The 27,968-nt window shown below is 44.3% G+C and overlaps 6 protein-coding genes across 6 annotated transcripts; 3 read left to right on the top strand and 3 right to left on the bottom strand.

Moving 5' to 3' along the window:
• The first annotated feature begins 1,051 nt into the window (after positions 1-1,051).
• On the top strand, positions 1,052-4,045 carry LOC102703247 (mitochondrial phosphate carrier protein 1, mitochondrial). Its single transcript, XM_006661457.3, has 6 exons — positions 1,052-1,405; positions 1,744-2,093; positions 2,227-2,270; positions 2,805-3,019; positions 3,108-3,232; positions 3,633-4,045. The coding sequence occupies exons 1-6, from the start codon at positions 1,202-1,204 to the stop codon at positions 3,679-3,681; spliced, it is 987 nt and encodes a 328-aa protein (XP_006661520.3). The 5' UTR covers positions 1,052-1,201; the 3' UTR covers positions 3,682-4,045.
• A 126-nt stretch (positions 4,046-4,171) lies between these two features.
• LOC102719042 (protein PLASTID MOVEMENT IMPAIRED 1) lies at positions 4,172-7,279 on the bottom strand. Its single transcript, XM_006660891.3, has one exon. The coding sequence runs from the start codon at positions 7,019-7,021 to the stop codon at positions 4,400-4,402; it is 2,622 nt and encodes an 873-aa protein (XP_006660954.2). The 5' UTR covers positions 7,022-7,279; the 3' UTR covers positions 4,172-4,399.
• A 263-nt stretch (positions 7,280-7,542) lies between these two features.
• LOC102718768 lies at positions 7,543-9,677 on the bottom strand. The gene is made up of 3 exons (XM_006660890.2): positions 9,519-9,677; positions 8,189-8,296; positions 7,543-8,092 (listed from the first exon to the last, which is right to left on the bottom strand). The coding sequence occupies exons 1-3, from the start codon at positions 9,579-9,581 to the stop codon at positions 7,871-7,873; spliced, it is 393 nt and encodes a 130-aa protein (XP_006660953.1). The 5' UTR covers positions 9,582-9,677; the 3' UTR covers positions 7,543-7,870.
• Positions 9,678-13,422: 3,745 nt separating this feature from the next.
• LOC102702972 lies at positions 13,423-15,110 on the top strand. Its single transcript, XM_040527456.1, has 2 exons — positions 13,423-14,802; positions 14,984-15,110. Exon 1 carries the CDS (start codon positions 13,674-13,676, stop codon positions 14,544-14,546), a length of 873 nt encoding a protein of 290 aa, XP_040383390.1. The 5' UTR covers positions 13,423-13,673; the 3' UTR covers positions 14,547-14,802; positions 14,984-15,110.
• Positions 15,111-18,236: 3,126 nt separating this feature from the next.
• On the bottom strand, positions 18,237-21,958 carry LOC102718485 (nicotinate-nucleotide pyrophosphorylase [carboxylating], chloroplastic). The gene is made up of 10 exons (XM_006660889.3): positions 21,627-21,958; positions 20,721-20,854; positions 20,565-20,628; positions 20,407-20,489; positions 20,064-20,147; positions 19,814-19,966; positions 19,449-19,625; positions 19,098-19,165; positions 18,744-18,877; positions 18,237-18,669 (listed from the first exon to the last, which is right to left on the bottom strand). The coding sequence occupies exons 1-9, from the start codon at positions 21,877-21,879 to the stop codon at positions 18,781-18,783; spliced, it is 1,113 nt and encodes a 370-aa protein (XP_006660952.2). The 5' UTR covers positions 21,880-21,958; the 3' UTR covers positions 18,237-18,669; positions 18,744-18,780.
• A 2,403-nt stretch (positions 21,959-24,361) lies between these two features.
• On the top strand, positions 24,362-27,575 carry LOC102702690 (nudix hydrolase 23, chloroplastic). Its single transcript, XM_006661455.2, has 7 exons — positions 24,362-24,434; positions 25,395-25,526; positions 25,771-25,847; positions 26,371-26,506; positions 26,601-26,741; positions 26,839-26,897; positions 27,174-27,575. Exons 1-7 carry the CDS (start codon positions 24,387-24,389, stop codon positions 27,232-27,234), a joined length of 654 nt encoding a protein of 217 aa, XP_006661518.2. The 5' UTR covers positions 24,362-24,386; the 3' UTR covers positions 27,235-27,575.
• Positions 27,576-27,968: the final 393 nt, after the last annotated feature.

Genomic DNA, 27,968 nt, shown 5'->3' with positions numbered 1-27,968 from the left:
TCAGTATAAACTTGCTTCTGTCAGTGGTGTAGTTGGCAAAGCAGTGAAACACTTGTACTAGTATCTTCGTGTAGATAGCTGTATGAAAACGAATTCATTTTTTACAAAAAAACAATGAACTTTTAATATTCACGACTGAAATTATGTTCTGGGTTATTAGATAATAATAATAGAAAGAAACAAAGAATATTATTACTGTGTGTAAACAAAACATGCTGAATACAACAAAACGAAATCATGTTCAAACAGAATAGATGATATTAGTTTGTTCATCGGTGCTGCACGGTGAGACAACACAGAGGGTGCAGTGGAGGGCGGACAAAGTCGGCGGAGGGGAGAGGGCCGACGAAGATCGGCGGCGACAAAGCCCCCTCCGTCATGAGTGGAGATCGGCGGCAGCGACGAAGTTCGTGGAGGGAAGCAGCTTGGCGCGGACGTGCGGAGAAGGCAGCGCCGGCGCGGGATAGGAACTGCTCGAGAAAGAGGAGGAGGTTTCTGTCCGTACGAGACGCCGTTCGGTAGAGTTTCCATAAAGAAAAAGTCTATGGCCGCGTTTGGCACCCCTGGCTAGATAATAAATTATGTATTGTTTACGAATTTTTTTTTAAAAAAATATATTAATATATTTTATATTTTTTTAATAATTAATAATTAATTAATCATGTACTAATCTATTTCTGTATTTTTTACACCGGATAAATAACCCCCTCCACGTACTGCCGAACGCGGGCTATAATGCATAGCCCATCACTACGCTCTGGCCCAGGTATATCCTCCTGGTTAGATCTCGAACGAACCGAAGCGATCCAGCCCAGCTAGAGCCCATGAAATGACGGCCCATAGAAATCTCCTCGTAACGGCCTGGCCCAAATACAACTCATGGCCTATCAGTGGCAAGCAATGGAGTTCCGCGAGCGAGTGGGAAGTCCTAGCCCAACTAGGGCCCACGAAATGCCTCCCCCTGCCGCGCCCCACTGACATGCGGGCCATGTTGCTAGGGTTTAAGGCAATGGCTGTGGCGTTGACAAGTCAGCGCCATGAGGAAGGGGAAGGCCCGGGGCCTCACTACGTGTTCCATTTCCGGTCCAGTCTCCAACAACGCCGGAGGAGGAAGGAATCGAACCTTCCTATTCTCTCTCTTCTCCTCGTCCCGGCGCGGCGGGGCGCTCTTTGCGGCGCCCGATTCATCAGCACGACGGAAATGGGCGCGCGCGGGGGCGAGGCGGAGGCGGAGGCGGCGAGGGTGGCCAAGGGAGGGGGAGGGGGAGGACGAGGAGGAGGGGCGGGAGGGATGAGGCTGTTCTCGCCCGAGTACTACGCGCTGTGCGCAGGCGGCGGGATGCTGGCCGCGGGCGCCACCCACCTCGCCATCACCCCGCTCGACGTCCTCAAGGTCAACATGCAGGTACTGCTAATGGCCGTGTGGTTGCTTCTGCTCCATCGCAGAGGAGCGAGTTCTTATGCGTGTGTGTGGCAATTGCCACTGTCTAGTTGGTGAGTGTAGAAATGATTATAGGTAGCGATGTCCCAATGCTTAGTTGTTCAAGGTCCTCCTAATGGAAATTTTCGGATATGTATCTTGTGTGAAGATAATGAAATGTATTTCATATGATTTGCAGACATGACCCTTTCACTCTTTCGTAATTTAATGGAATCTAGTATAGCATATATCATTACAAATCCATAATGATCTACAAGGTAATGTTTGGTTTTTTATAGTTCGTCCGTTTATTCTTTTGGCAGGTGAATCCCATGAAGTACACCAGCATATATTCGGGACTGAACATTCTTGTAAAGGAAGAGGGAGCTTCATCGCTTTGGAGGGGATGGGCTGGGAAATTTTTTGGCTATGGTGTTCAAGGTGGCTGCAAGTTTGGTCTTTATGAGTATTTCAAGAAGAAGTATTCTGATGTGCTAGTGGACAGAAATAAGAGCACCATTTACTTTCTTAGCAGCGCCTCTGCTCAAATCATAGCTGATGTTGCCCTCTGCCCCTTTGAATCGGTGAAAGTCCGTGTGCAGACACAACCTATGTTTGCAAAAGGTTTGGTTGATGGCTTTCCAAGGGTGTATGCCACTGAAGGCTTGTCTGGGTAAGCTTCCTTGTGTAAGATGCTGCGTATTCTTAGCTTTGCTTGTTGGTTGGTGCACTATTGTACATCTGAGATAACACTCCTATTCCTCTTACCTCTAAAGAAACTATATTTTTTTGTTTGTTGATTGCAGCTTTTACAGGGGCCTTTTACCTCTTTGGGGACGGAATCTTCCATGTACGTACTACTTCCGTGATTCTGTCTGTATTAGATATGCTTGAACTGCTTCTGGATCATCTGTAGTAATGTGTAACATTGTTACATGAGCTCATTTTACAACTATAAGATAATTCTGATTAAGTTATGATCTAATCATGTTCTTTTGGGAAACTATTTTCATTTATGTTGTACAAAAATAGGTGCAAGTGCACAAGCCACATTGATAACAACTCTATTTGAAGTACTTAATTTGTAAGAGACAAGAACGAGCTGTATCTGTATGTGTAATTCTGATTGCTCACGGTCTTGGGGGGATCCTATTTCTTTCTGCTCAGTGAACCCTGAACTTAAGTTCGCACCTACTGTAATAAGGAACATCTGTCTGCTTATTTCAAAAGTTCATTTTGACTTGTATTTGAAGTTTTGAAACCTTTTCACAACGTTCACTTAAGTATGTCAGTTCTTACTTCATTAATGCATCTTTTGGTTTCTAAATTATAAGTGTCTTATCTGTTCATGTACATCTTACCCCATTCATTCTTATTCATGCAGTTTCTATGCTAATGTTTTCAACATTTGAGCATTCCGTGGATATCCTATATAAGAATGTTATTCAGAAGAAAAAAGAGGATTGTTCAACATTGCAGGAGCTTGGTGCAACTTGTTTGGCTGGGTATATCTCTGGTGCAGTTGGTACTATTGTATCAAATCCCGCAGATAACATTGTCTCATCTTTGTACAACAAAAAGGCCAGAAATATCGTAGATGTAAGGATATGATTTCTTTGTTTCCAGCTTAGAATAATTCAGAATCTCATCATCCCAAGGATCTCATGGTTTCATCCTACTCTTTCAGGCTGTGAAAAGTATTGGGTTTCGTGGCTTGTTCACAAGAAGCTTACCGGTTCGAATCACTCTTGTTGGGCCTGTCATAACCATGCAATGGTTCTTCTATGATACAATTAAGATATTGACTGGACTGTAAGTATCCATTGTAATTTCTCATTGTATTGTCATATTTGTTTTTGTATTTCACAAGTGGTATTTTAACAATAATGTCCTTGGTGTGTTCAAACATACCTAAAATTGTTCTGAAGGTCCACTTGGTGACAACTGTGAGCAGAGGCGTGTTTATATGTGTCCTTTCCCCTGTTGATAACCATGAGAAAGAATTCATCCTTTTCATTTGTCGTTGTACAACTGATACGCATGTGCGGGACTTTCCTGGCTTTAAAATGGTGCTTTCATTCTACAGTAGTACTTTAGTCAATGTCCATTAAAATTAAAATTGGCATGATGGCTTCTCAATCGTGTATTGTGTGGATTCCTGACAGATTTCTTATAGATAGTCATGTGATGAGTTCCAATCTGTTTATTTCAGGCCAACGAGTGGAGGGCTTCCTCGTGAACTGGAAGAAATTGACATCTAACTTGACCAGTTTTAAAAACGTTTTTTTGTTAGTATGCTTTGTTTTATTCACAGAGAAGTGATAGCACATGATTCTGACCGACTATTGGAAAGACTACAGTTGATAGTTTCAGGAAGCAACAAATTGAGCGATATACACCGTGTACCATATGAATGGCATGTCTCATATTGCAGTTGTATCCCAACACCTTAAAGTAACCAATATAAGCTCCAGGAGATCAGCACTTCTCAAGGGACACTTGTTCTTTAAAGATGCTTTTATTAACTCCAGTTTGAAAATGTTGTATGAGAAAATGTTCTCATGTATATACACTTTCCTCCATTGTACATATTATTGATAAGGATGAAAACTAAGATCTTATTTTCTGTGTGCTGTTATTCTTCCTGAACTTACAGATGGTCTTGTACAGTAGTTCTGTGCAGCTGAAGTGGCAATAGCTTACATAGTCCTTACAAGTCACGAGTAATCTTTTTCACTTACTGTATTATTCCTCTTCCAGTACATGACATGAATAATCACAACACAATAAACAGTGCTGGAACCTAATGCTTAGACACTCACATTTCCTTATTACAGTACTATCACAGTGCAGGAATCAAGTATAAATTACAGTCTTGAACTTCAAAAAAAAAAAATCAAAATGTGCTATATTTGAAACCTGGAATCTGAATCTTCTTTTTTTTTTTCAGATGCAGAGAATCCCAGAAGCAGGCAGCAGCTACTTGAGAGGGATCTTCACGTCCGGGTTGCGCATCGGCTTGAGCCACATGTCGGCCATCACCCTCGACGACATGCTCCAGAGCACGTCATGGCCGGCCTTCGCCGCCGCCGCCGCCGACGTCCTTCCCTTCCTGCCGGCTTTGCCGAGCCCATACGCGACGAGCCAGTGCATCGCCGTGAGCCGCTGCTTCTCGCCGTCCCAGACGTTACGCCGGTCGGCCGACTTCAGCCGGAGGCCGCCGACGTGCAGGTTGGCTACTTTGAACCTTGGCTCGTCGTCGTCACTGCCGGCGGCTCTGATGGCCTGGATGATGACGATCGACGGCGCACCGACCGCCTCGTACCGGCGCAGGGGATCCCTTAGCTGGGCGACGAGCAGCATGGTCACCGTGTCCGCGCCGATGCAGGCGAGCGCCCACTCCTCCGGTGGCACGGCGGTGTCGAGGAGGTGGCCGCCGCTCCTCTTCTCGCTGACCGGGGACACGTCGAACGGCGCCTGCTCGTCGGCCATGTCGGCCTGGACCTTGAGCGCGTCGATGGCCATCGTCTCGATCTTCTGCAGCGAGAACGCCAGGATCTCGTCGACGGTCACCGGCGTCTCCTGGGCGTTCCAGATGCCGGTGGCGATCCTCTCCTTGCGCCCGTCGCTCATCGCCGTCGACATCGTCCGGAGCAGCGACACGGACTGCGCCGCGCTGGAGCTCGCGCCGAGGGCCGCGCTCCGGGCGCTGATGATCGCCGACGCCATGCCCTCGAAGGCGATCTGCTCCGCCGTCTTCCCGACCACCTCGTCCGTCGCGATCAGCGCCGCCAGCTTCGCGAAGAGGGTCTCGCACCCGCCGGCGCACAGCCGCTGGAACAGCTCGGCGCCGCCGCCGGGGAGCCTCTGGTCTTGGAGGATGAACGGCTTGGACAGCTGCATGGCGAGCTTGGGGAGCTCCTTCCTCTCCACGGGGATGTCGAACGGGTTGGTCGCCGTCAGGTAGCCGCCGTCCCGGGTTTGCACGATCGGGCCGAGCCCCTTGCCGAGGTCGGAGATGTAGCTGGACGCGGCGGCGGCGGAGCCGCGCTTCACGCCGGATTTGAGCGAGGACACCGACTTGGCCAGGGCGCCCCTGCCGTCTCCTTGCTCCAGAAGCTGCAAGAACTCTCGGGTCACCTCCTCCTCGTCGGTGTCCAGCCCTCCCGTGTCGTCGCCGTCCTGCGGCTCCTCCGTCTTGGCGGTGGGTGGCGCGTCGCCGAGCATCATCGACTCGAGAGCCTTGATCTGGTTGGTGATCGCCTCGAGCTCGTTGATGCGCCACGCGTGCGCGCTGTCGTGCACCACCTCCTTGACCACCTCGTCGCCGGCGGCCGACGTCGCCTTATCCTCCCCCTCCACCTTGGCTCCTTCCTTGCCGTCTTCCGCCTCACCTTTCGCTTCAACGTTCTCTTCTTGCCCTTCCACACCTTTGTCCACGACGTCGAACTCCGGGAACTCCGAGTCGTCGCCTTTCTCCTCCGTCTCCGGCGGCTCTGGCTCTTTCTTGGCCTCCAGCAATGGCGGATTGGGCTCGTCGAGCTTGAAGTCGTCAATGCCCTTCAAGTCCGGCGACGGCGAGCCCTTCGTCGCCGTCAGTGTCGGCTCGGGGCGCGATACCTTCGGGCTCGTGATGCTGAACGATAGCTTACTCTGCTTCCGCGCAAACAAGGAAGAAGAAGAGGAGGTCGTCTTCCTTGCTGCTTCGGGTTGCTTGTACAGACCTACACCACCGTCGTCCATGATCTGGAACGACAGCTTGACGACGAGCTCGCCGCCCTTCGCCTTCCCGGCGAGCGGCAACGCCATGTCCCATTGCCGGACGCGCTCCCCTTGGTGGCTCTTGTCCGTGGACTCCTTCACGAGGAGGCTCAAGTTCACGGCGCTCCGGCCAAAGTCGAGCTCGGGGGCGTCCACGGCCACCGCCGAAAGGAGAAACGGCCGGGGCTCGAACTTGAGCGGCTTGCCGGTGCCAGCGCCGCCGCTGCAGTAGAGGTGGCAGCGCACGAAGAGCGTCTCCTCGAAGTCGGCGGCGCCCTGCTGCACGCGGGACGGCATGGTCTGCACGGCGCCGTCGCGCGTCTCCTTCTTGCGCACGGCGACGGCGAGGCGCAGCCCGTTCATGGACGGCGGCAGGCCCTGCGCCGCCACCACCTCGACGGAGAAGAGGCAGCCGAGCCGGTTCATGCCGATGTGCGACAGCGCGCGGATCGGCTTCCAGCTCCATATCCCCTTCTTCTCCCCCGCCGTCGCCGCGCCGCCGCCGGCCGGGGTCGTCACTGCCGCGAAGCTCTGGCTCTTGGACGGCGCCGCGCCCACGCGGCGTGCCCCGGCGTCGCCGTCATCGTCGTCGTCGTCACCCTCATCGTTCGCGTTCTTGCCCTGCTTAGGCCTCGATCGGAACGGCGACAGGGACAGCCGTCGCGACCGCGGGCGCGACTCGGCCCGGACAACATCGGCGCCACCGCCATTAACCTCGGTCGCCGAGCGAGGGAGCGCGAGCGACGCGGTCCGGCGGTTGGTGTGCGCCTGGTACATCGTGTGGCTGAGCGCGTCGAGCTCCTGGAGGATCTGGTTACTGCTCTTGCCGTCGTCCGCCATGGCCGCCGCTGCTCCGACCTCAGCACCGGCAGCTCGCCGCTACAAGTAGAAGCAAAACAAGCAGCTCTGGAGAGAAACAGATAAGAGGAGGAGAAGGCGAAGGCGAAGTGTATGGCGAGGGAAGGGAGGGCGCTGATGGCGCCATGTCGCCATGGTTGGTGACAGTTTTGGCGGGATTTGGAACGGAGGAGTGGAGGGAGGAGACGAGCGGTTCTGTGAGGCCTCCTCTCTTCTTGAATTCTGTGGTGTTCTTGCGGCCGTTGGTTTCGCGCCAAGAAGAGGCCTTCTTCAGCAGTTGCTCTTTGGAGTCTTGCTACGGAATAACACAGCGGATAATTCATAATTCCATCCCTTGTGAACAACACAGAGCTCTAAAATCAAAGCTAAATTGCAAAAAAAAAATCAGAAATAATTAGTGGCTATTGTGAAGCAGTCGACGTGGCTCGCCAGATGAAACAGCTGATGCAGCAGGAGCAGGACAAAATAATCATGCCACGAAGGCATGCAGTGACAAGCTATCAGACTCCAATCAACATCATCATACAGATAGTGGTACGACCTTGATGCATTTCCAGATAAAAATGTTGTGGTTCCTAGCTGCATACTTCTGCACTTTACATCCGCAGGTTTGAGAATGGAAACTGAAAAATAACAGCCTAAAAAAACCAATAATTGGTATACAAAAATGGCCACCACAGGGTTTGACACTCAACAGATTTATTTACCGTCTCATGAATCAGTGTACATGGACAGGATGTGTGCTTATTGTTTCCTTTTGTCCAAAAAAATTGATACATGGTAGGGATGAAATTCTCCTGAAAAGGTACATGTAGGAGAAGGCTGTATCTGCTATTGTTCAGACTTCTCCTGCTCTTCCTTGCTGCTTTCACCACTTGTACCTACAAATCCCCGCCTTTCGTCGGCAGAGGCGGTGATGACGGGCATCCAGATATCAGCAGTGCTACTCAAAAGAGATTTCACCTCTGGATCTGAGGCCATGGCAGAAGATATCATCTTGTCAACATTATCAAGCCTTGCTGATAGTTTGTCCAGCTCTGCTGCAATCTCTAACTAAACATAGTGTCAAGCAAAAAAGCAATGAGATGACAACAAAAGTCAGGACATAAACTCATAGAAAGGGGATTAAACAGAGTTTCTTGCAGATACCTCGTCAAGTTGCTTAGGTGTTTGCTCTGGTACCTTAGTGACTTCAAGGCCTAGTGCTTCAATCTTAGCACGCAATTCTACTTCTTCCTGGTTGCTCATAGACTCCACCTGCATTTGATTAATCAAATATATCTCTACCTCAGAATAAGATCATTTTTGTTATATCTTCTTTGTCCCAAAATAAGTCATTTTTTAGCAATAATTGCATAGGTGCTGTGAAAGTGGGGAATAAGTGCATTGGAAGTATATAAAATGGAGGATGATTGTCTTAGGATTTGATAAATGAAGGTATTATAGCCTTTTTGTTTTTTATTGGTATGTGTGGGATAGGCAAATGAAGTTATTTTGGGATGGGGTTAATTGTTGCTTTATTGATTATCATGTTCAAGCATCAAAACATAGTTGCTGTCTTACCCATATCACAGAAAGATGTGACGTTGAAGAGTAAGAAATCAATATCCTAAGAAATATGAGAAATGATTGTAAAATAACAACCACCTGCAACACTGTGTATAATGAAGGTTCAAACTTCCAATTATACACTCAATGAACTATGACAAATTCTGACACTACGGTGACAAAACATTACATGCAATGCAAAACACACACCTACAAACAAGACAGTAAGTGGTGGGGAGTAGCAAAGCCCCAAAGCATCATTGTGCAAAGACGATGTTAAGCAGAAACCTCGAATGAACTAATCATGTGTGCCATTTCACTTGTCATGAAGATGTGTTTCAGTTAATTTAGTGACCACGGGTGTAAAAAAATTTCTGTGAAAGAAAAGTGTGACACCCCAGACTCCAATTGGTGTAGGTAATAAAGTTCAGCATTTTAAAACAGGGGTAGATAATTTGGTTTACAACAGCATGATTTACCTAGTAAGTTTGCTTCATAGAACAATAAGGAACTAATCCCAGCCAATCACCAGTAGATTGATAATAAGCATAGATGCATCACTCTTTCAGACCTTCGATTTTTTTTTCTTTCTTTTGATAAAGCACTAAACAACAGGCATCAGGAAGGAATCCATCAGCAACAACCAGAAACAGATTGCTTGGATCAAGTCTAAACCTGAACCCATGCCATCTTGCTTCTCTCTCCCAGCCATGTTGATGTCGTGTACCCGCTCTCCCCAACACTAAACTAGGTTTCCATAGATACTGGGATCGGCCGAAATTAATACTAGATCCGCAGAACGAAGAACATTCGAACGAAGGCACGAAGCACGCATCCATGCCGGCGAAATCACGAGGCTCCCCCAATCAATCTCCGGCGAGAAATCGACAACCGATCGAGAGGGGGCGGAGGCGCGCAGTGCGGTGCCTACCTGCTGGAGAAGGTCGGAGAGGAGCTGGAACAGCTGCGCGTCCGGCTTCGCCCCCTCCGCCATCGGAAAATCTCCCCCCCGTGAGATTCCTCCCCGGCCTCCTGCTTCCTCCCTGTTCTTGCGTGCTCGGGTTGTGCTCCAGATTTTGCCTTGCCTCTCCCCACTGATTAGTATTCTAACCCCCCCAAAAAAAAAAATAAAAAAAATAAAAAAAAATCGGAGGTGTGACCCGAGATCGTGTCGATTTGGTCAGATCAAAGGCCCAACTTCACTAACGGGCCATCCGTTTTGGGCCGTGACGCCGGTGCTCCGCGGCAGCCCGCACGTACGATCCTGCAGGGGAAAAAGTCCATCAAAGGTCCCTGAACTTAGATGCGAGTCTGTTTTCCGTCCCTTAACCAGAATACCAGGAATGTCTACCCCTAAACATGTATAATCCGTTCAAAAATGGTCCTTTAGCAGTATTCACTCATTTTTCTTCGACCGGTTTGCTGACTCGGTGTATAGTGGGTCCCACACGTCGTTTTTTTTAATTTTTTTCTCCTTCCTTCTTTTCTTCCTTTCTCTTCCTTGCTCTCATCTCTCTTCCTTCTCTCCCGTCCTTCTAGCGGGCGCCCAAGATGGGGCGGACCGCGGTGGGCGGGGGGCGGCTGGGGCTGGTTGCGGACGGCGGCCTTGATGGTGAAGGAGATCAACGATGGAGTTGAGCGCACATCAACGTTGTGGGCCTTCCTGCCGGCGGCTGTTCGTTGGCAGGCTGACACAGAGGATGCGAGAGCAGACGACGTTCTTTCAAAGACTGGTCAGCGATCATAGGAGGAAGGAGATGGATAACCAGGCCGGCGAAGCAACAGACCATGATCGGTGTGCTCCTCTCCCTACAGAGCAAGGACCCCCACACATGCCCCGACCAACTCATTCACGCCCTCTGCATCGTGAGCACGATCCGTCAAACATAATAGCTCCAAATAAGCCGACTTCCTCCTCTGACGAACACCGCTGCATTTTTCTTCTTCTCCGTCCAGGGCTCCCTGCAAGACGGAAATGGACACCTCAGTGGCAGCGGTGGAATGGGCGTTGTCCCTGCTGCTGAACAACCCGAGCGCGATGACGAGAGCTCGCGACGAGATCGACGCGTGTCGTGCGTGGGCAGCCTCTCCTCGTGCACGAGTCGAGCGCCGACTGCAACGTTGACGGGTTTCACGTCCCCCAAGTTGAGGCGGCCTCTAGATCCGGTGTGTACCAGTGGCAGTGGTACGCCCAACTGAGGTAGAGGCAGAGCCGCAGAGGGCAACAAACACCACGACGGCCCTGCACCGCGACCGCATCACCTGGTTCGTCCCCACGGCCCCCTCCTTTGCGGCCATTGCTTCCTTCCGCAGCCAGTAGATCAGAGCGAGCCAGCTAGCTATATGCACATCAGCACATGCAACCATGCAGACTAGTAGAGAGCGAGCTAGGTAGCTAGCTATAAACGCGCGCAATGGAGACGAAGAAGCTTCGGTGCGTCTGCGCGCAAGTGGGCTCGTGCCCGGGCGCGGTGGTGGTGTGTGGTGTGGTGAGCCGCCGTGTCGTGAGGAAGAAGAGAGATAGAGAGGAAGAGAGATAAAAGAAGAAAAGAGGAAAAAATAAAAACCCGACATGTGGGACCCACTATACGCTACATGTGTAAAACCAGTCAAAAAAGTTAGTTGATACTGCCAAGAGGCCTTTTTTAAATGGAGTAAATAAGTTTAGGGGTACACATTTCTGGTATTCTAATTAAGGAACGAAAAATAGACTCGCGTTTAAGTTTAGGGAACTTTGATAGACTTTTTCCTCCTGCCGGTGGTACGGTACAGTGCCCCAAGGCCGCTATATTAGCCCATGGCCCGTTGCAACGAAATTTTATCAAAAAATATCATTAGTATATTATTAAAATAGAGTTTAGAATTGGTTTGATATAAGTCGTAGTTATTTTTTCTTTTATAAAATAGGAGAGAATTGGGATGGGGCAATTGACTGCTCATCTTTATAGGCGTATAGATATTTATGTTTAAAAATTTAAAATTTGAAATTAAGGTATTTAAATATTTTTATTGTAGTTTATTATCATAATTTATTTTGTATTGATAGTAACATGAATATAAAATCTTAACTACTACCACCGTTTCATATTGTAAGTTATTCTAACTTTGTCTAAATTTATCCATTGATGAATGTATATATTTATATATGTGTCTAGATTCATTAGCATCTATATAAATTTAACCAATGCTATAAAAACCTACATCACGAAACGGAGGGAGGACAGAGTAATTCTTTAATCATTCATAAACTGTTTTGTCTATTATATTGTAGCGAATGAGACGAGAGCACAAGGGGAAGCTGCGTGCCATCGCGTTGCGTGGGTGATGGATGGAAGGGGTGTGACGGGCGTCCAAGGATTCGTTGCTTTGACTCGCCGGTGACAAACGTGTGCGTGCATGTTTACGTGCTTTTCTTTCGGTCTTTGTTGATTGTGAGTCAAAAAAAGATAGCCAACTCATGCGCTTGCACCTAGCTACGGAGTACGTGTTTTCTTCTTCGAAAAAAAAAGGGCATATTTCGGTGTGATTAAATTTAGATGTTAATTGTAGCCTATATAGGAGTATTAGTTATACTGTAGATGTTTTTTTCCCTCGTTGTGTTGTACTCGTGCTACGTATCATTAACATGTGACGGACTAGGAAATTTCAACCTCACGGCATGGACGAAGAAGAGAAATAAGTGGAGAGTAGCCCGTGAAGCTCATCAAAGGTTTTTTTTTTTTTAAAAGTGCTATTGACGTAGCTTTGCGCAGAAGATCTGATTCCCAAAAAGAAAAAAAAAACTTTTCTTTTACTAACTTAAGTTATGCCGTGGTGTTTGTACGCATGCATACGATATTTTCGGTTACCCAAAAAAAATAGCACGAGCAAAGAATGCATGAAAATCGCACATGCACGTTTACGGATGCGTCTCTTTTAATGCACGGTTTGTGAATTATTACTCAAACCAAATAACATATTTATAAATAAATAAAATAATTTATGAATAAAAATTATATACATTCTTATCTATCTAAAGGCAAATACTGATAAATAAACTACGATGAAAAAACCAAAAATCAACTTACAATAAGTTGAAAATTCATTTTTTCACTTACGAGCTTAAACATAAACGAAAAGATTAGGGTGAGAGGATTTATTGGTATCATTATTCATTATTTATTACGCACTAGCTTGGCATGAAAATGATTGTCATTTATTCAGACTTCCAAATACCACATAGTAAACTATTGTAAATGAACGGCTATAATTGATATTTCTAAATAAATTATACGCCTGTAAACTATCGTGAATCTTTTGGATAAAATATTAATAATTCCTAACCATCATAACTACGCATTGATTTCTAGTAGAATTCACGCTAGTTAAACCACCCTACTGTACAATATTTTTATCATCGCGTGTAATTTTTTAAAATCAATATAGAGGCACTAATATACGAGAAAATAATCATGGTATACAAAAATTCCTAATAAATTTGATGACTTTGCGAACACGATAAATCCACACATATCAATTCATATTTACAAAAACAAAAAAGTGTGCAGCTACACCACATCACCAAATTCAAGTCTCATATAGACATTTTATTTATGGACGAGAAAAAGAAATTCAACATTCCTTTCCAAAAAAATGCAAGAAAAAAAATAGAAACCGCCAGTTTGCATCCAGATCAACCAGAGGCGTCCACCCGAGACACGCAACCGCAAAGCGCACCACCGCGCGCGATCTCGACCGTCCGTACCCGACGCGACGGATCCAGCCGTCCATCCCTTACCCGCCTCCCAAATAAATACCCTCGTACGCCCTCCTCTCCTACATCTTCCAGACCACGCCGTCTCTTCTCTCTCTCTCTCTCCCTCTCTCCATCCAAATCTCCTCTCTTTTTTTCCCCAAATTAGATCGAACAAATTCGTAAATTAATCTCTTAAAAACACGCGAATTGAATCGAGGAGAGATTAGCACGAGACGTTTCGGTCCCTTTTTGGGAGCTAATCGTGTGGTTTTTTGTCGATTTTTTGTTGGGGTGTTAATCTAGGGTTAGGGTTTCGGATCTGGACGAGTAGTCCCGGCCCCAAATCCGTCCATGAATGACCCGATGATGCGGCCGCCGGCGCAGCAGTACCAGATGTGGGCGGCGCCGGCCCCGCCGCCGCCGCCGCTGCCGGCGGCGATGATGGAGGTGTTGCCGGTGGTGTTCGTCGGGGGGAAGCCGGCGAGGCCGGCGTGGAAGCGGGTGGCGAGGCAGCAGGGGTGGAAGCGGAAGGCGCCGGCGGCGGGGGCCGGGGCGAGGTGGGGCGGAGCGGCGGCGCCACGCAACACGACGTCGTACCTGATCCGGGCCAAGCGGGCCGGGGGCGTCGCGTCGCTGGTGTCGCCGTGCCCCGTCACGCCGGCCGTGCTGCCGACGCCGCAGCTGTCGCCGGCGCGCGAGGTGCTGGTGGAGATGGCCAAGGAGAAGTGGGGCGTCGACGGGTACGGCTCCATGAAGGGCCTCATCCGCCTCCGCTCCCAGGCCACCGACGCCGGGGTCCTCCCCGGCGAGGGCGAGGAGTCCGGATCCGGCGAGAGCGACGTGGAGGAGCACATCGAGGTTGAGCGCCGCCTCGACCACGACCTCAGCCGCTTCGAGATGGTGCAGCTCCCTGCCGCGGCCGGCGACGGAGAGGACGAAGACGACGACGAGGAGGAGGCCGAGGAGGCCCGCGCCGCGCGGCTGGAGGAGGAGAACCTGACACTGCGCGAGCGCCTCTTCCTGATGGAGCGCGACATGGACGACCTCCGCCGCCGCCTCCTCGCCGTGGAATCCCTCTGCCGTGACCGCCACCGCGACGGCTGCGTGGTGGACGCGGCGGCCACCGGCGCCGAGGAGACGGTGCTCTCGGAGAGTGTGGCCGGGGTGGACCTCGCCGGCTTCGGAGACGACGCTGACACGGCGGCGGACGCCATGAAAGCGTGAAGCAGACGAAGGCGCTGTTCTCAACTGTACATAGGTTCCCTGGTTTCCCCTGTGCAGATGTTGATGTGAAGAGTAGGCAGAACAGAAGCAGCTTAGCTTAGAAATTACTCTTCTTCGTTGCATCCTCTTGTGGTTTAATCTTGATTTGTTAGTAGCCTCTTGCAGTAACTAGTCCAGTTCCATTTCTTCTTGTAGAATCAATCAAATCAAATCAGGCAATGGATGAAGATGAAATGGGCAAGCAAGAACACAAGATGTGAGTGTTCTTCTGCTCCTGTATATCCTCATCAACAACTAGTCTCCTAGATAGATGTTAGTAGTAGGCTCAGATGTTATCATGTTAGAACAAAAAAGAAAGTAGTAACCTGCTCGGTGTGTGTTTATGAATTTCCAATTCCAATCTCAATAGTGTTCTTTTCTTTCTTCCATTATTGCAGTGAAGTGCGTGCCATGAAAAGGTTTGGTGCGAGGTAGGGAGATGAGCAAAACCGGTGAAGCCAACCAAAGAATCCTCCTCCCTTTTGGTGTGTTTGGTTTTGGTATGGTGCTCGTAGAATTGGAAGATCTCTTGGGCGTCATTTGCTTGCTGCGTGAAAGGCAGAGCGACTCCTGTAGAGTGATGGACTTCAATGCCCGTTCGGTTTTGGTTGGTCAGTCAGGTCCTGTCTCGGATAGCTCCATTTCTGTGCCGAATTGTGCACTGGGTTGGCAGCTTGCGAGCTGGGGGGCGTTTGGCATTGCTGTGTTTGGGTTGGGGGTGACTCCGAGGAGAAGAGACTCCATGACCATTGAGATTTGAGAAGATGAGCACCGTAGCAGCAGCAGTAGGCCTTCCCTTGCTGTGCAGTGCTCGCTGTGGTGAAGAGGGGAGAATATAGCATCTGGAAAAGCGTTGTTGCGAGGGAGATGCTGAAAGCTCTGACCGATCCAGGACCCTTCCTTGCTGTGCTCTCTTTTTATGTGCTATCGGAATTTTTTTTTCGTTTAAAGGAAAAACCTTTGAATATTCTCCACCTATCTTTTTTCAAGCAGCTCGGCAGCTAAGCCAGTACCTTTAAACTTGGAGGATTCTCACATATCGAGAGACCCTGCAAGAACAAGAACACACCCGGCTTCGTGACACGTCCCGTGGCCATGGCTAGATGTGAGCGAAAATTTTAGGCATCAATAGAATCCTCTGTAATGAAAAACTCAATTTTGTTTCGTTAATTCAGTTAGTCTCTCGGCTACCCAAAAAGACTAAAATAACAAAAAAAAATGTCAAAATGCAGAATATAAACTATGACTTTCACAAGTTCGGCTCCCCCTTACCAATCCCAAAATTTTCTTGTTTTTTCACTTGCACAATTCTCAAACTGTTAAACGGTGTAATTTTTATAAAAAAAATTTATAGTAAAGTTGTTTTAAAAAATCACATTAATGTATTTTATAACTTTTTATAATTAATAATCAATTAGTCATGTATGTTTTTTCCGTGCTGGAGAACTATCACCCTGAACGCGGCCTTAGTCTACTCGGCTATCCGAAAAGACTAAAATAACAAAAAAAAAAGAAGAAGTCCAAACGTAATCTCCAAACCACTCTGTCAATAGAATATAAACTCTAATTTCCGCATTCTTCCTCCTAGGTTTGCAACACAAAATAGTATTTACTCAAACATGCTCGTGATTTTTGTGGCTTGTGTTGAAAATAAATACTGAGATCGTATTGTTTGACCCTTATTTTTTTTCGTAAGACCGATCGATCACGAGTTTTTAATGAGCAAAGTTTAGTTGAAAGCTAAAGATCGAGACCGACCCGATGGAATAACCATGCAAGGCAGCAAAACGCATTCGGTGATGCCGTACATTTTGGCTCGGAATGTTTTGACCCAAGTCGCCTAACCGCCCAGGACAACGTTAAGAGTGGTAGTTATAAAGTGTGACCAGATAAAGTAGATTTGGAGCAAAATCCAGAAAGGCCTAGTTCTTTATGGATGACATTTTCATTCAATTATGATTTTGTCATAGTTGTTTAAGGATGTGAATAACTAAATTCATTGCTATAAAGTTTAACTTTTACTACTTTATAGAGGTTAGACGAGTAACTTTTTTATATAGTATTTTTATATAAAATGTAACGGTTAGAACGCTTAAAAAATACATACATGATACCATGTACTACTCTCTCTATTTCATAATGTAAAATTTTTTAGCCTTGTCTAGATTTATCCATCAATGAATATATATAATTTGTATATATGTTTAGAATCATTAGCATCTATATAAAACTAGATAAGACTAGAAAGTGTTATGATATGAAACGGAGACAGTACCTTCTTACTAAGAAAGAATTCACTTTAGCTTTCTTCTTATGTCCAAACAAAACTTAAACCCTTAAGCGATATTAGAGTTTGATAAAGTCTACAACAAGTCTGTTGGAATTTAAAAAGTAGAAGACTGATACACTATGATTTAAAAAGATTTGACCCGGCAAAATTGATTTAAAAAGATAAAATACATTTTAGTTTCTATGACTTCATACTGATTTGTACGTAAGATACGTTTGAAAATAAAGTTTTTTTTAAGGAGAAGGAACAGCAAAACACAGCTACGTCCCAATGCCTACTCCGCACCATGTACGCGAGTCCGTGCGCGCGCGCGCGGCCGTTGATGGGACGCGAGGCGCTGAGCGCATGAGTGCGACCGCACTGGATGGCAGCCTCATTCATCAGCTTTCACGCTCGCGTCATCGCGCCGGTTGAACCAAACGGACCGCACCGGACCGGACTATACTAGGGCCCGTTCGCTAGGTGTGAGAAGTGAGTTACTTGTCCGGCGTCAAAACCGTAGTATAAAATTAATTAATTATTAAAAAATATAAAATAAATTAATATATTTAAAAACAATTTTTCTACCTAAAGAGAAAGATAAGATAACTAGCGTGCGGTCTAGAAGGGGCCCACTTACAGGCGTACAGGAAGGAAGCCACCTTCTCCAGTATGAGTTGATTTTGATTTGATTAAATCCATTCACTTGTCGATTTCGGGAGGAGCGTGACGTAGCAGATTGGCAAAACCAGTGGGCTACACAGCACTGCACCACCCTGGTTGCCCTTTCGGATAAAAAAGGGTGTCTCTCTCTCTCTCTAATCTAGCTAAATATAGCGTGCAATGATGGCTGTAATAACTTTGTGACAACAGTTTGAATGTCTTCGCTTCCTGTTCGTGGTTGCAATTTGATCTTCAGAAGGGTTAACGATAGGTCCAGTGACGAATGCATGATCCGAAGGCCGAGGGCTGCATAACTTCATCTTTCCCCGGCCCCTCTTCTTCTTACTCTCCCTCTCCCATATTTTTCATGAGAATCCATCGTATAAGTGGTTGAAGCCCCCATAATAGATTGATGGTAAATACAAATATTTTTATAATTTAAATCTTATAATAAAATATAAATATTTCTAGCCCTTACTGCTTATCGAATCAATCATTTATTTTTTTTCTATTTTATGTACACCTATCATGTCACATCTATCCTTCTTTAACCTTCTTTATTTATTAAAGAGCACTATAATCTTTTTTTTCTTAACTTTAATCTTTGCTAGATAACTTTAAAATAATTGTATTTTAAGATTATTTTTAAGATAAAGGCAGTAGTATCCATAAGGGACAGATGATACTGTTGTTAATGGGAATTTTTGACCTGATGTTCTTTCAGGGAGCGCGTCCACAGGCCAAGGCCGGAAAACACTATTGTGTTAGACTTCCTTTTCTAGATCACAAAGGTCAAGTTTGTAACATCATCATTTTATAGTGTTTATTTTGTCAAACACAAGTGCACAACATGTTCAATTCCGCTCCCATTTAAAGTTTCCACCTTGCCGATTTTCATGGTGCAAAATGTACTAGAAATAGCTGAGAGCTAAGTGGCCTGATAAAATTCGATAACTTGCCGCTAGTTGCATCTTTTTCTACCTGTAGATTATTCGCCTTCAAAGTACATATGCTAAGACGGTATGCAGATTTCAGACTGTTATTTGGCTGTATAATGTGGTGTTGGTTTATATTTCTTGTAGTACTCAACGCTTACAAGTTGACGAGAATGGCATGGATTGATAGCCTGGCAAGCCACGCCACAGAAATAACCTGGTGATTCCAAAGATTTAGCTTAAAGAAGCAGGAAAATAAAGGTCAAGTTGTACATGAGGAACTAAACGCACCAGCAGATCTTGCAATGCCCGCATTAGTTCTGTAGAGTCAGGCACGATTTGTGCGCCTTCCAACTTGGAGAGCGAGTTCAGTGTCTATCTTGAGAGATATATCAAGTGCCTTCACAGAATGTGTTAATGCTCCACTGAAAATAATCAAGAAATTGTTGAAATAGATGATTTCAAAATCAAAATATCTGACGAAGCAAGCACTAGAATGCCCATCTACAATAAAACAGCAAACAAAAACGAGACCTGACAATTAAAGGCATACCGAAAAATTGTTCGGCTCAAACAGAAGGCAGTGCATATGAGTTGACAAATGGAAATGATTGGTAGAAGTTAATATAAAGAAGATGCTGATACCTTGAAATATAGGTAACCCCTGTTTCTCCAATTCTCTTCACTGTATCAATAGTCACATTTCCAGATGCCTGTATAAACAGTCACATTTCACTGTAACTCATTAGTCAAAATAGCAAGTTTACTACTATATTGTCATCAGTCAAACTAGAAAGTTTACTATGGAATAAAAATTGTTTTACATCATATTACCATAAATCCCCCAAATTAATAATGAGTATAAGTATGCATCATAGAACAATAACAGTTCAAGACAACATCGGATTACAAGGATTATGTCAGTTCCCTACCTCACCCACATTACGTAAATAACACCGCAGGAAATTTATGTTTTTCAAAGTTAAACCTGCTTACCTCAGTCTCAAATCTACCATTTATCAACTGCACAGCATCCTTGAGCATTGATACATCTACATCTCCATTTTCAAGAGGGACAACCATATTATCCAACATTATACGAGTTAAAGAGGTCTTGTTCCCAGCAGCATACTCCAATAAATCTTTTACTTCCTGAAGTGTTCTTGTCTCAACCTGGTTTATAAAATGTAATCAGTGTCAACATATGCACTTTCATTACTCTTCCATTTTCCTTTCTTTTAGAGAACATAGTACATTACTGACTAAAGATCTTGAAGGAAAAAAAAAAAGGTAAAGCTGAAACATAATTAAAAACAGAGGAACGCCTTTTAGATGCGATATTTGTAATCACTACATGATACCTCAACAGGAAGTGTAAGATTTTCCTTCGCCAAGAACTGATCAACAGATTTCATTGCATTTGTTATGCCTCCAGCAACAGAAATATGATTATCCTTTATCATAACCATATCAAATAAGCCAAGCCTGTGATTCTTTCCACCACCAATTAGTACCTATGCATGTACAAGCATGAGAAGAATTTACAAAAGGAATGAAAAATAAGTCAAAAGTGTTATAGTAGAAACAGAAAAAAAAAACAAGTATTCTTACTGCCCACTTGTCAATGAGACGTAAACCTGGAGCAGTTTTCCTTGTTTCCAATATGCATGCGGGATGAGCAGCGTCAGCCATGGCCTGAATGGAGTTCGGAAGTTTGGTACATGAAAAACATTCTCACATAAAAAACAGACCAGGACATGATTCATAGCAACTAAAAGGGTTTACTGAAAAATCAGACCAGGAGAATCAGCCTTTGCTGATTATCATCAGATCTGAAAAGTGGTACATGTGTACCTATCAGGAAAATATGTACAAAACACCTAGAGTGCCTTCTCAAATAGTTAAACATGTCCATAGGAGAAACATTTTAGCTATCACTAAGGTTAGGAATCACCTTTGTCATTGTAGCGATTCCGCTCATTCTTTGCATGAAATTGAGTACAACTCTTTCAGCAACAATGATGTTGCGAGCACAGCCTTAATAAAAACGACTTACAAGTTAAAACAATTCAAGAACTTAACTACAACTAAAGACAATGAGTGGCATAATACCATATACTCTCCCAAATTGCAATCCCTTATGGACATAATTTCCATCGTTTTCTAACCATTCAACCTGTAAAATGGCCCCAAAAAAGAGGTATGATCAATACCATTGACGATGTATGCAAAATCCAACAGAAAAAGGAAACTATGAAGTGGATATACTTTCAACGTCGGATCAACTTGATTAAATATCATATCTGCTAGGCTTATTCCGGCAATGACACCATTCTCCTTTGCAATAAAGGTAGCTTCAGCTTTCACATCAGAAGGTATGGTTGCCAAGCAAGATACATCCCCTGAAGGTGTTAATAGATGGTCAAACTCACACTGAAAGATGAAAAACTGCAAATAAGTTCAAAGCACAGCAATAATACAATAAACAGAAGAACTTCAGATCGTGTACCAACTTACCATATTAGATTTTCACTATTCTTAACAGTTCACAAAGGACTAAAGCAGCCCAGTTGAATATTTAAACTCGACAAAATGATCTTATCCAATCCTTTCTAGTTTTTCATTATATCGACATTTTTACTATGGCAGAAGATAACATTACAACATTAGTCTCAACAGCATCCAATTGTGAGAAATCTGGGCATATGGTCTTCTCTCCTAAAACATAAAAAAATTGTTGATCTCAATTGTGAGAAATAAATAAATTAGGCTGAATATTTCTATGTTGTTTTATTGCACTCCTTGTATCTCTGAACGGGCGAAACAAGTGCATTATTATTTTAATGACAACCAATTACAGCATTTACAGTGAGTTCTTAATCAGCAAAGAATAATCTTTGCTTGCTCTGCCTCTGCTATACTGAAAACAACACAGACGTGAGCACCTGTAACTAAGATGAGCATGATAAGGTTTTACTTTCCCTAACGATGATAACGACCCACCTCGTAAACAAATAGATGACACATGAATTAAAAAAAAAGCATATTTATGCCTACACCATAGGTATAATCGTGCTCGCGGTGGCAGTTGCATACACTGGTGGAATTTGCTCACGAACGGTAGCCGAGTGCTACCACCAGCAAGGGGTGATGATGATGATCCACTTATAATACCTCGGTCGCCGGCGTCCTCGGAGAGGGCGAGGTCGATGACCGCCCTGAGGTCGTAGGTGGGGTGAGCCGGCGGCGCCACGGGCAGCCGCGCCTCCGCGGACATGGCGGCGGCGCGGGGGCGGGCGGGGAGGCGGGTAGAGTGCGGCGACGAGGACGGGTAGCAGGGGAAGGGGAGGAGGCCTTGGCGGCGGTGGCCTAGCACGAAGATGGGATTGGCAGCGGCGGCGGCCGAGGCGGTGGGAATCGCGGGCATAGCAGCGGGCCGGCGGCTGGGTGGGTGGGTGTCAGAACATCCAGCGGGCGGCGCGAGGTGCGGGGAGAGGAAGCTGCAATTCGTGTGCGCGATAAAATAGGGTGCTTACCATTTCAGGGAAAGAAAAGAACATCCTCCATCCGTCCCAGCAAAAATTAACTTTTTAGTTTTTTTATTAAGTATTTAAACACCGTCTTATTTAAAAAAAATTAAAATTTTTTTAAAAAATTAGTCACACGTAAATCACTATTTATATTTTATCATCTAATAAAAATTAAATTATTAATAATAAAAAATTTTAAAATAAGACGAAGAGTGAGACATTGTATACTGAAAAGTTGATTTGTTTTTGATAGAAGGAGTAACGCGGCTGATATGTACGTCTTCTTATAGCAGGTACAATAGCAGGTTATAAGCAAGCTATAAGTATATTTTAAAGAGACAAACGGAGAGAGATGAGAGATGAATTATTAATTTGTAGCTAGCTGTAGTACGGATGCATGACAGGTGGGACTATGTTTTGTAGATAGCTATTATATGAATTAGTTATTAGATTGACTATGAATTAGAGTTTGTAGTTGACTATACCATTAAACTTGCTCTTGGCATAAGGAGTATTTTTTTATTGTTTATATTTAGCGGTCGACCATTTGTTGCATCTAAAAATATTTTATAATTAATAATTTTTATTGTATTTAAATATTATCTATATTTAACGTTTGACCATTTGTTGTATTTTAAAAAGTTATATGCATTGTTCACTTTTGATCATTCATATTATTTAAATTTTTGGTGCAAATATGTATGATTTTAAGTTATTATTAAAGTTTATCTAACAATAAATCAAATCATAACAAAATAATTGATATTATATAAATATTTTAAATAAAACAAATGATTAAACACAGACGAAAAGCTAACGATGTCAAAAAGAAAAGTATAACATTTCCTAGCTATTCTGTTAACACTGGATAAGAAGAATAAATAAATAAATAAAGTAGGTACTACATCCATTACATATTATAAGACTTTTTAGCCTTGTCTAGGATTCACAAAGTAGATACTAAATTTAAATTTATTAATTGATGAATGTATCTAATTTATATATATGTCTAGGGCCGCATTCGGTAAGGGGTGATAAGTTAACTTACCCGACACGAAAAATGTAGTAATAAATTAGTACATAATTAATTAATTATTAATTATTAAAAAATATAAAAATAGATTAATATGATTTTTTAAACAACTTTTCTATAGAATTTTTTTAAAAAAAATACGCCATTTAGCAGTTCGGGAAGCGTGCGCGCAGAAAAAATGGAGTTTAGTTAACTTACCCCAGGGCGAATGTGGCATAAATTCATTACCATTTATATAATTTTTATAAATTTAGTTAAAATTAGAAAGTTTTACAAGAGAGCACAGGATTTCTAAGCTGTTTGCTTATGGGGACGGGCGAAACATGTGTGTTCTCGTACCATGACGACCAACTACAACACTCACAATTGAGTTCATAAGCAGCAAAGAGCCGAAGATTAACCCTTGATTGCTCTGCCCTCAGCTATATACTCAACAACAAGACGACGCTATACGACTACGCGCGTCGTACATCCGTCTACGAGCGAAGGGCGGCCAGCACGCACGGCGCTGCTTCAGTCCGCGGCCCCGCGCGCGCGCTACGACGTGAAGCATTTTCCACGTAATTTGTTTGTTCGATCGATATGTCGGCTAATCCGCTAGTAAACATAGATAATCGGTGTAAACTACAAGAATCTGTTTCTCTTTGAAAGTTGAAAAACCACGTATCTGTACGTAGGAGACTGAATCGGTTTCGCATGACATAATTAAAAGAAATATCAACTTTATAATAATTGATTCCATTATTATCCTACTTTCTCCATGTTTTTATACAACATCATTAATTTTTATATTTACGTCTAAGCATTCGTCATATAAAAATATATATAATTATTAATTATTTTATTATAATTTGATTCATTGTTATAAAAACTTTAACTATAACTTATAAGTTTATATATTTAAATAAAATTTTTAAATAAAACGAACGGATACAAAAGTCAATATTACACTATTGTTAAGAATTAGAATATTTTTCATAAACACAAAAAGAAGGCAGCCGTAATCTGTGGATAAACCTGCCACGTCAACCTGACCACAGTTTTCTCCGTTGCGACCAGAAGGCGTCGGCGGCGACGCGGGCCAGCGTGTCGACCCGGGCGGGCGGCGACGCGGGCCAATTGCTCCGTCGTCTCCTTCTCCGTCCGCGCCGCTCCCCCCGCGCCACCACCACCAACTCCCCCCTCCCCTCCCTGCCCCCCTACTAAAATCGAGACCCACCCCCACCCGCCCTCGCCACCATGCTCCTCCTCCTCAGATCCCACCACCACCACCACCTCCTCCTCCGCCACGCCGCCCGCCTCTCCCCGCGCCTCCTCTGCCGCCGCGCAGCGCCGCGCCCGCCTGCGCCCGTCAGCCTCCGCCCGCCCCGCATGTCGTCGGCCTCCTCCTCCCCCGCCCCCTCGCGGTCTCCCCCCGTGGTGAGCGTCCGCTCCCTCTCTCCCTATCTCCCCCTATCTATCTGCTCTGTTCTGCAGTCAGCGGGCTGAGGTAGTACTCATAGCTGAGTGGGATTGCGATGCTTGGGCAGTGCCATACCTTAAAATTGGCTGCGGTGCGAGGCCATCTAGGGCGTTGACTCCAATCCAGGAACCTAATACCTTTACCGATTGGCTAGCGAGGAGTGCTTACTGAGCTCTTATGCAACCATAATTGCATCCTCTGCGTAGAACTTGTAGAAATGCAGTGTTTTCTAGTAGAATTATCTGCCCTGTGCAATATATATATATATATGAAAATTAGATCCTACTATCAGGTCTAGCTACTCCCTGCACCTGTACGTCCATGATGAAAAACATTTTCATAATTATTTCTGCTTCCACCCAACAGAAAATATAGACATTATTAAATCTCATGTGAATGATACAACTGTATGTATAGAGTTTGTACTTTCTGTTGCAAGAGAGAAGAAATATATATAGAGGTGTTTCTACACCTTAGACGTGAAGGGAGTAGCTACACCTGGTAGTAGGTCAAGTACAAGGAGTGGGGCGACTGATTGTTTCGTTTAAAGTAACATTTTACTGATACACAGTGGTGGGTAGCAACAAATAGAGCAATTAATCAGCTAGCCGACTGGGCAACCAATTCATGCAAACCGTGTATCACTGTATGGGTGCTGCACCTGGTGCCCTGCACACCGCAGTTATTCCTCTATCAGCTCTAATTAGCTGTGTGTAAGGTGAAACGTGTTAGTACTGTGCGTGTAGTATAGGAGTTGCCTTGTGTGCTCAGGCTGGCTGTTTGCTTGATCATTGAGGCAGATTCCAGGTGGCATCATGTCTATAACTCTGTATCAGTTTCCTGCTGTTGTGTTGATTAATTTTTGCATCATTTTGTTAGATGCACATTTAAATCTCAGCTAATTGTCCGTTCTACAGGTGCCCAAGTCAAAGATCCGCTTTTGCCCAGCTTGTGGAAGCCCGACAAAATTGGCTATTCCAGATGGAGATGAAAAGATGAGGGCTATCTGCTCTTCTTGTGGAAGAGTTCACTATGAAAACCCCAAAATGGTATGGATTATACAACGAAACATAGGAGCAAAGTTCTAGTCACATATGCATATGCGTTTAGATTTTAAAACTTAGCCACTGTTAACTTGATTTAAATAGATTTTCATCTCCTCAGTTCTGGTGTACATACCTGCTCTTTTTTTAACAAGGCACTTACATCTTTGTTGAAGTAAGGCAGATATATGTCCAATATGAATTGATCTTCACCTTCCACTTTGTCATTTAATATTTGTTAGCTTGGTAGGTTGTTGGCTGCCTTGTGGAGCATGATAACAAAGTCCTCCTTTGCAAAAGAAAGATTGAACCAGCTTATGGACTTTGGTAAGCTGCTTTTCTCAACTCCATGTATTTTATGTAAACTGGTTTGTTGGTTTTGTTAGGCTACCATACTGGAGTGCTGCACGGTTTCAATATAATTCAATGCTAATAGTTTTTATTGTATACGAATGTAATAATCAAAATCAATTTAGTGCATGCATGTGGAAGTATGTAGTATGTACAACAATATGATTATATGAAAGTGCTGGACGGTTTTCAGCGTGAAACTGTAGAATTTCTTTACACTAGAATGCTGTTGCTTGTTTTATTGTTGCCATTCTCCAGTTAATGGATAGTTCCTTTTTATGTTTAACAAACATCAACTGGTGACTGATAATGAAAAGCTGTGGCGTTTTTCTTCTTATTTCTAGTGCGATACTCATTTATCCTGTTTTGACATGTTTTCCGACCTGCTCTTCTTTAGTCATTTGCAAAACATATTTTACCAAAATTTCCTGTTTCCTCTAGAACAGAGAAATTTTGGTGCTGGTTGTCTTCGTAGGCCTGATCAAGGTTGCATTAACAGGACTCTTCCTGCTGGCTATTTGGAGGTCGGAGAGTCTGCAGCAGAAGGAGCCTCCCGGGAAACATTGGAGGAAGCATGTGCAGATGTAGAGATACTCTCGCCTTTTGCTCAGTTGGATATTCCACTAATTGGCCAAGTGAGTGAAAGTTGCATTGTCGGAATATTCATGGCAGGTCAGCTCCATACACTACTAAGTTGATCTTCTTGTGTATTATGATGGCATGCAGTAGAGTTACATTATTTTCCGAGCAAGATTGAAGACCCCCAGCTTCTCACCTGGACCTGAGTCACTAGAATGTGCCCTTTTTGCATTGGATGACATACCATTTGATTCTCTAGCATTTTCTTCGATCATCGTCACCTTGAGAATGGTATCCCACCTTCCCATATTGAAGTCTTTCTGATATTTGCTGTAACATTTTCTATTTTAGACACACCTCTGAATCTGAGATGCATATATTGTCACAGTATCTTGAAGATGTCAAGTCTGGAAATATCAAATTCCACTATTGCACTATAAACAAAAGGTATGTCCACTGTCACTTGTCATTAAGTCATTAACATGTTTGGCATACCTAATGGCTGTTGCAAGTTCAGTCTTGTTTTAGTTTACTCTGTAGTATGCATGATTCACTTGCCATCTTTCCATGCATGTGGCAATTCTGTTGTAGCCAGCTAGCCATGATATTATGAATGATAAGATCATTGTAGTTGTTGATGTTGATAATTAGCAGAAAATGCATCATCTCCAACTGAAGAGTCTTGATTGAACCTAAAATGCGAGCTGTGCTACTCTGTATCAGGCTAGGAACTGGTGCTTCGGATCTTCGCAGTTTTGATATTGATAACCACTTATCTGTGTGAAACTGTGAACTTGAGAAGTTTGGTGACTGATCATGCTAGATGATGAGATTAATTTCTGGATACAACAGTCATACATCAACGCAAGAACCACATCGATCATCAACTGTTCTCCAAGTGTTAAGTCTCCATTCGAGCCTTGCATGCCATCTTGCCACACTGGAATGTTTTCTAGGCGCTGGAATTGTAAATGTTTGGTTTCTTGAAGTGTTCTTCTAGCCTTCTAGAGATGTTGCCCTTTTCTTGTTTTTTAAATGGAAGGACCAAACGTTGTAAAATGGCATGCTGGAAGTTTCTCAGCTTGTGGTTTAGTAATCGTGGGCTGCGTGGCCGGTTTGATACTACTTCAATCGTTCCAGTTGCAAAGCGAGTATCCCGTGCAACAAACATTCTTCTCTCTTGTTTGCTGCTACTTCCAGTTGCAATTGTTTCAGGTCGCCAGCTGTCCGACTGTTCGAGGGCCTCTTTGGAAGGTCGCAAGGTCAATAGTATAGCTTAACTATTACTCAAGTCAAACATATTTATCGTTTTTAATAAAATTTAGTCAAACTTATGTGGTTTTGACAACTTTTTTTGGTTAGAATAATTTTATAAAACCAAATAAGTCTATAGTATTAGGATAGTATCTTTCGAAGAAAATCATACTATATCATTTGCTTTGCATTTAAACTAATCATTTATAAAATCATTGGCTTTGATAAGCTTGACCAAGTTCTAACGATAAATATTTTTGATCA

This window comes from Oryza brachyantha, chromosome 9 (genome assembly GCF_000231095.2).
Source record: "Oryza brachyantha chromosome 9, ObraRS2, whole genome shotgun sequence".
Classification (NCBI taxonomy): Eukaryota; Viridiplantae; Streptophyta; class Magnoliopsida; order Poales; family Poaceae; genus Oryza; species Oryza brachyantha.
Note: the sequence above shows the minus strand (reverse complement) of the source record. Positions and strands in the feature narration are given on the sequence as shown.

Excerpts from the sequence above, each read along its gene's own strand:
- LOC102719042 (XM_006660891.3), bottom strand. The coding sequence starts at position 7,021 with ATGGCGGACGACGGCAAGAGCAGTAACCAGATCCTCCAGGAGCTCGAC.
- LOC102702972 (XM_040527456.1), top strand. The coding sequence starts at position 13,674 with ATGAATGACCCGATGATGCGGCCGCCGGCGCAGCAGTACCAGATGTGG.
- LOC102718768 (XM_006660890.2), bottom strand. The coding sequence starts at position 9,581 with ATGGCGGAGGGGGCGAAGCCGGACGCGCAGCTGTTCCAGCTCCTCTCC. Across the intron at positions 8,297-9,518 it reads TCTCCGACCTTCTCCAGCAG|GTGGAGTCTATGAGCAACCA; the intron begins GTAGGCACCGCA and ends AATCAAATGCAG. Across the intron at positions 8,093-8,188 it reads CACCTAAGCAACTTGACGAG|TTAGAGATTGCAGCAGAGCT; the intron begins GTATCTGCAAGA and ends CACTATGTTTAG.
- LOC102702690 (XM_006661455.2), top strand. The coding sequence starts at position 24,387 with ATGTCGTCGGCCTCCTCCTCCCCCGCCCCCTCGCGGTCTCCCCCCGTG. Across the intron at positions 25,848-26,370 it reads GAACCAGCTTATGGACTTTG|GACTCTTCCTGCTGGCTATT; the intron begins GTAAGCTGCTTT and ends TTGCATTAACAG. Across the intron at positions 26,898-27,173 it reads TATTGCACTATAAACAAAAG|GCTAGGAACTGGTGCTTCGG; the intron begins GTATGTCCACTG and ends ACTCTGTATCAG.
- LOC102703247 (XM_006661457.3), top strand. The coding sequence starts at position 1,202 with ATGGGCGCGCGCGGGGGCGAGGCGGAGGCGGAGGCGGCGAGGGTGGCC. Across the intron at positions 3,020-3,107 it reads AGGCCAGAAATATCGTAGAT|GCTGTGAAAAGTATTGGGTT; the intron begins GTAAGGATATGA and ends CTACTCTTTCAG. Across the intron at positions 3,233-3,632 it reads ATTAAGATATTGACTGGACT|GCCAACGAGTGGAGGGCTTC; the intron begins GTAAGTATCCAT and ends TGTTTATTTCAG.
- LOC102718485 (XM_006660889.3), bottom strand. The coding sequence starts at position 21,879 with ATGCCCGCGATTCCCACCGCCTCGGCCGCCGCCGCTGCCAATCCCATC. Across the intron at positions 20,490-20,564 it reads GCAATTTGGGAGAGTATATG|GCTGTGCTCGCAACATCATT; the intron begins GTATTATGCCAC and ends GTTTTTATTAAG. Across the intron at positions 18,878-19,097 it reads GGGGTTACCTATATTTCAAG|TGGAGCATTAACACATTCTG; the intron begins GTATCAGCATCT and ends GATTATTTTCAG.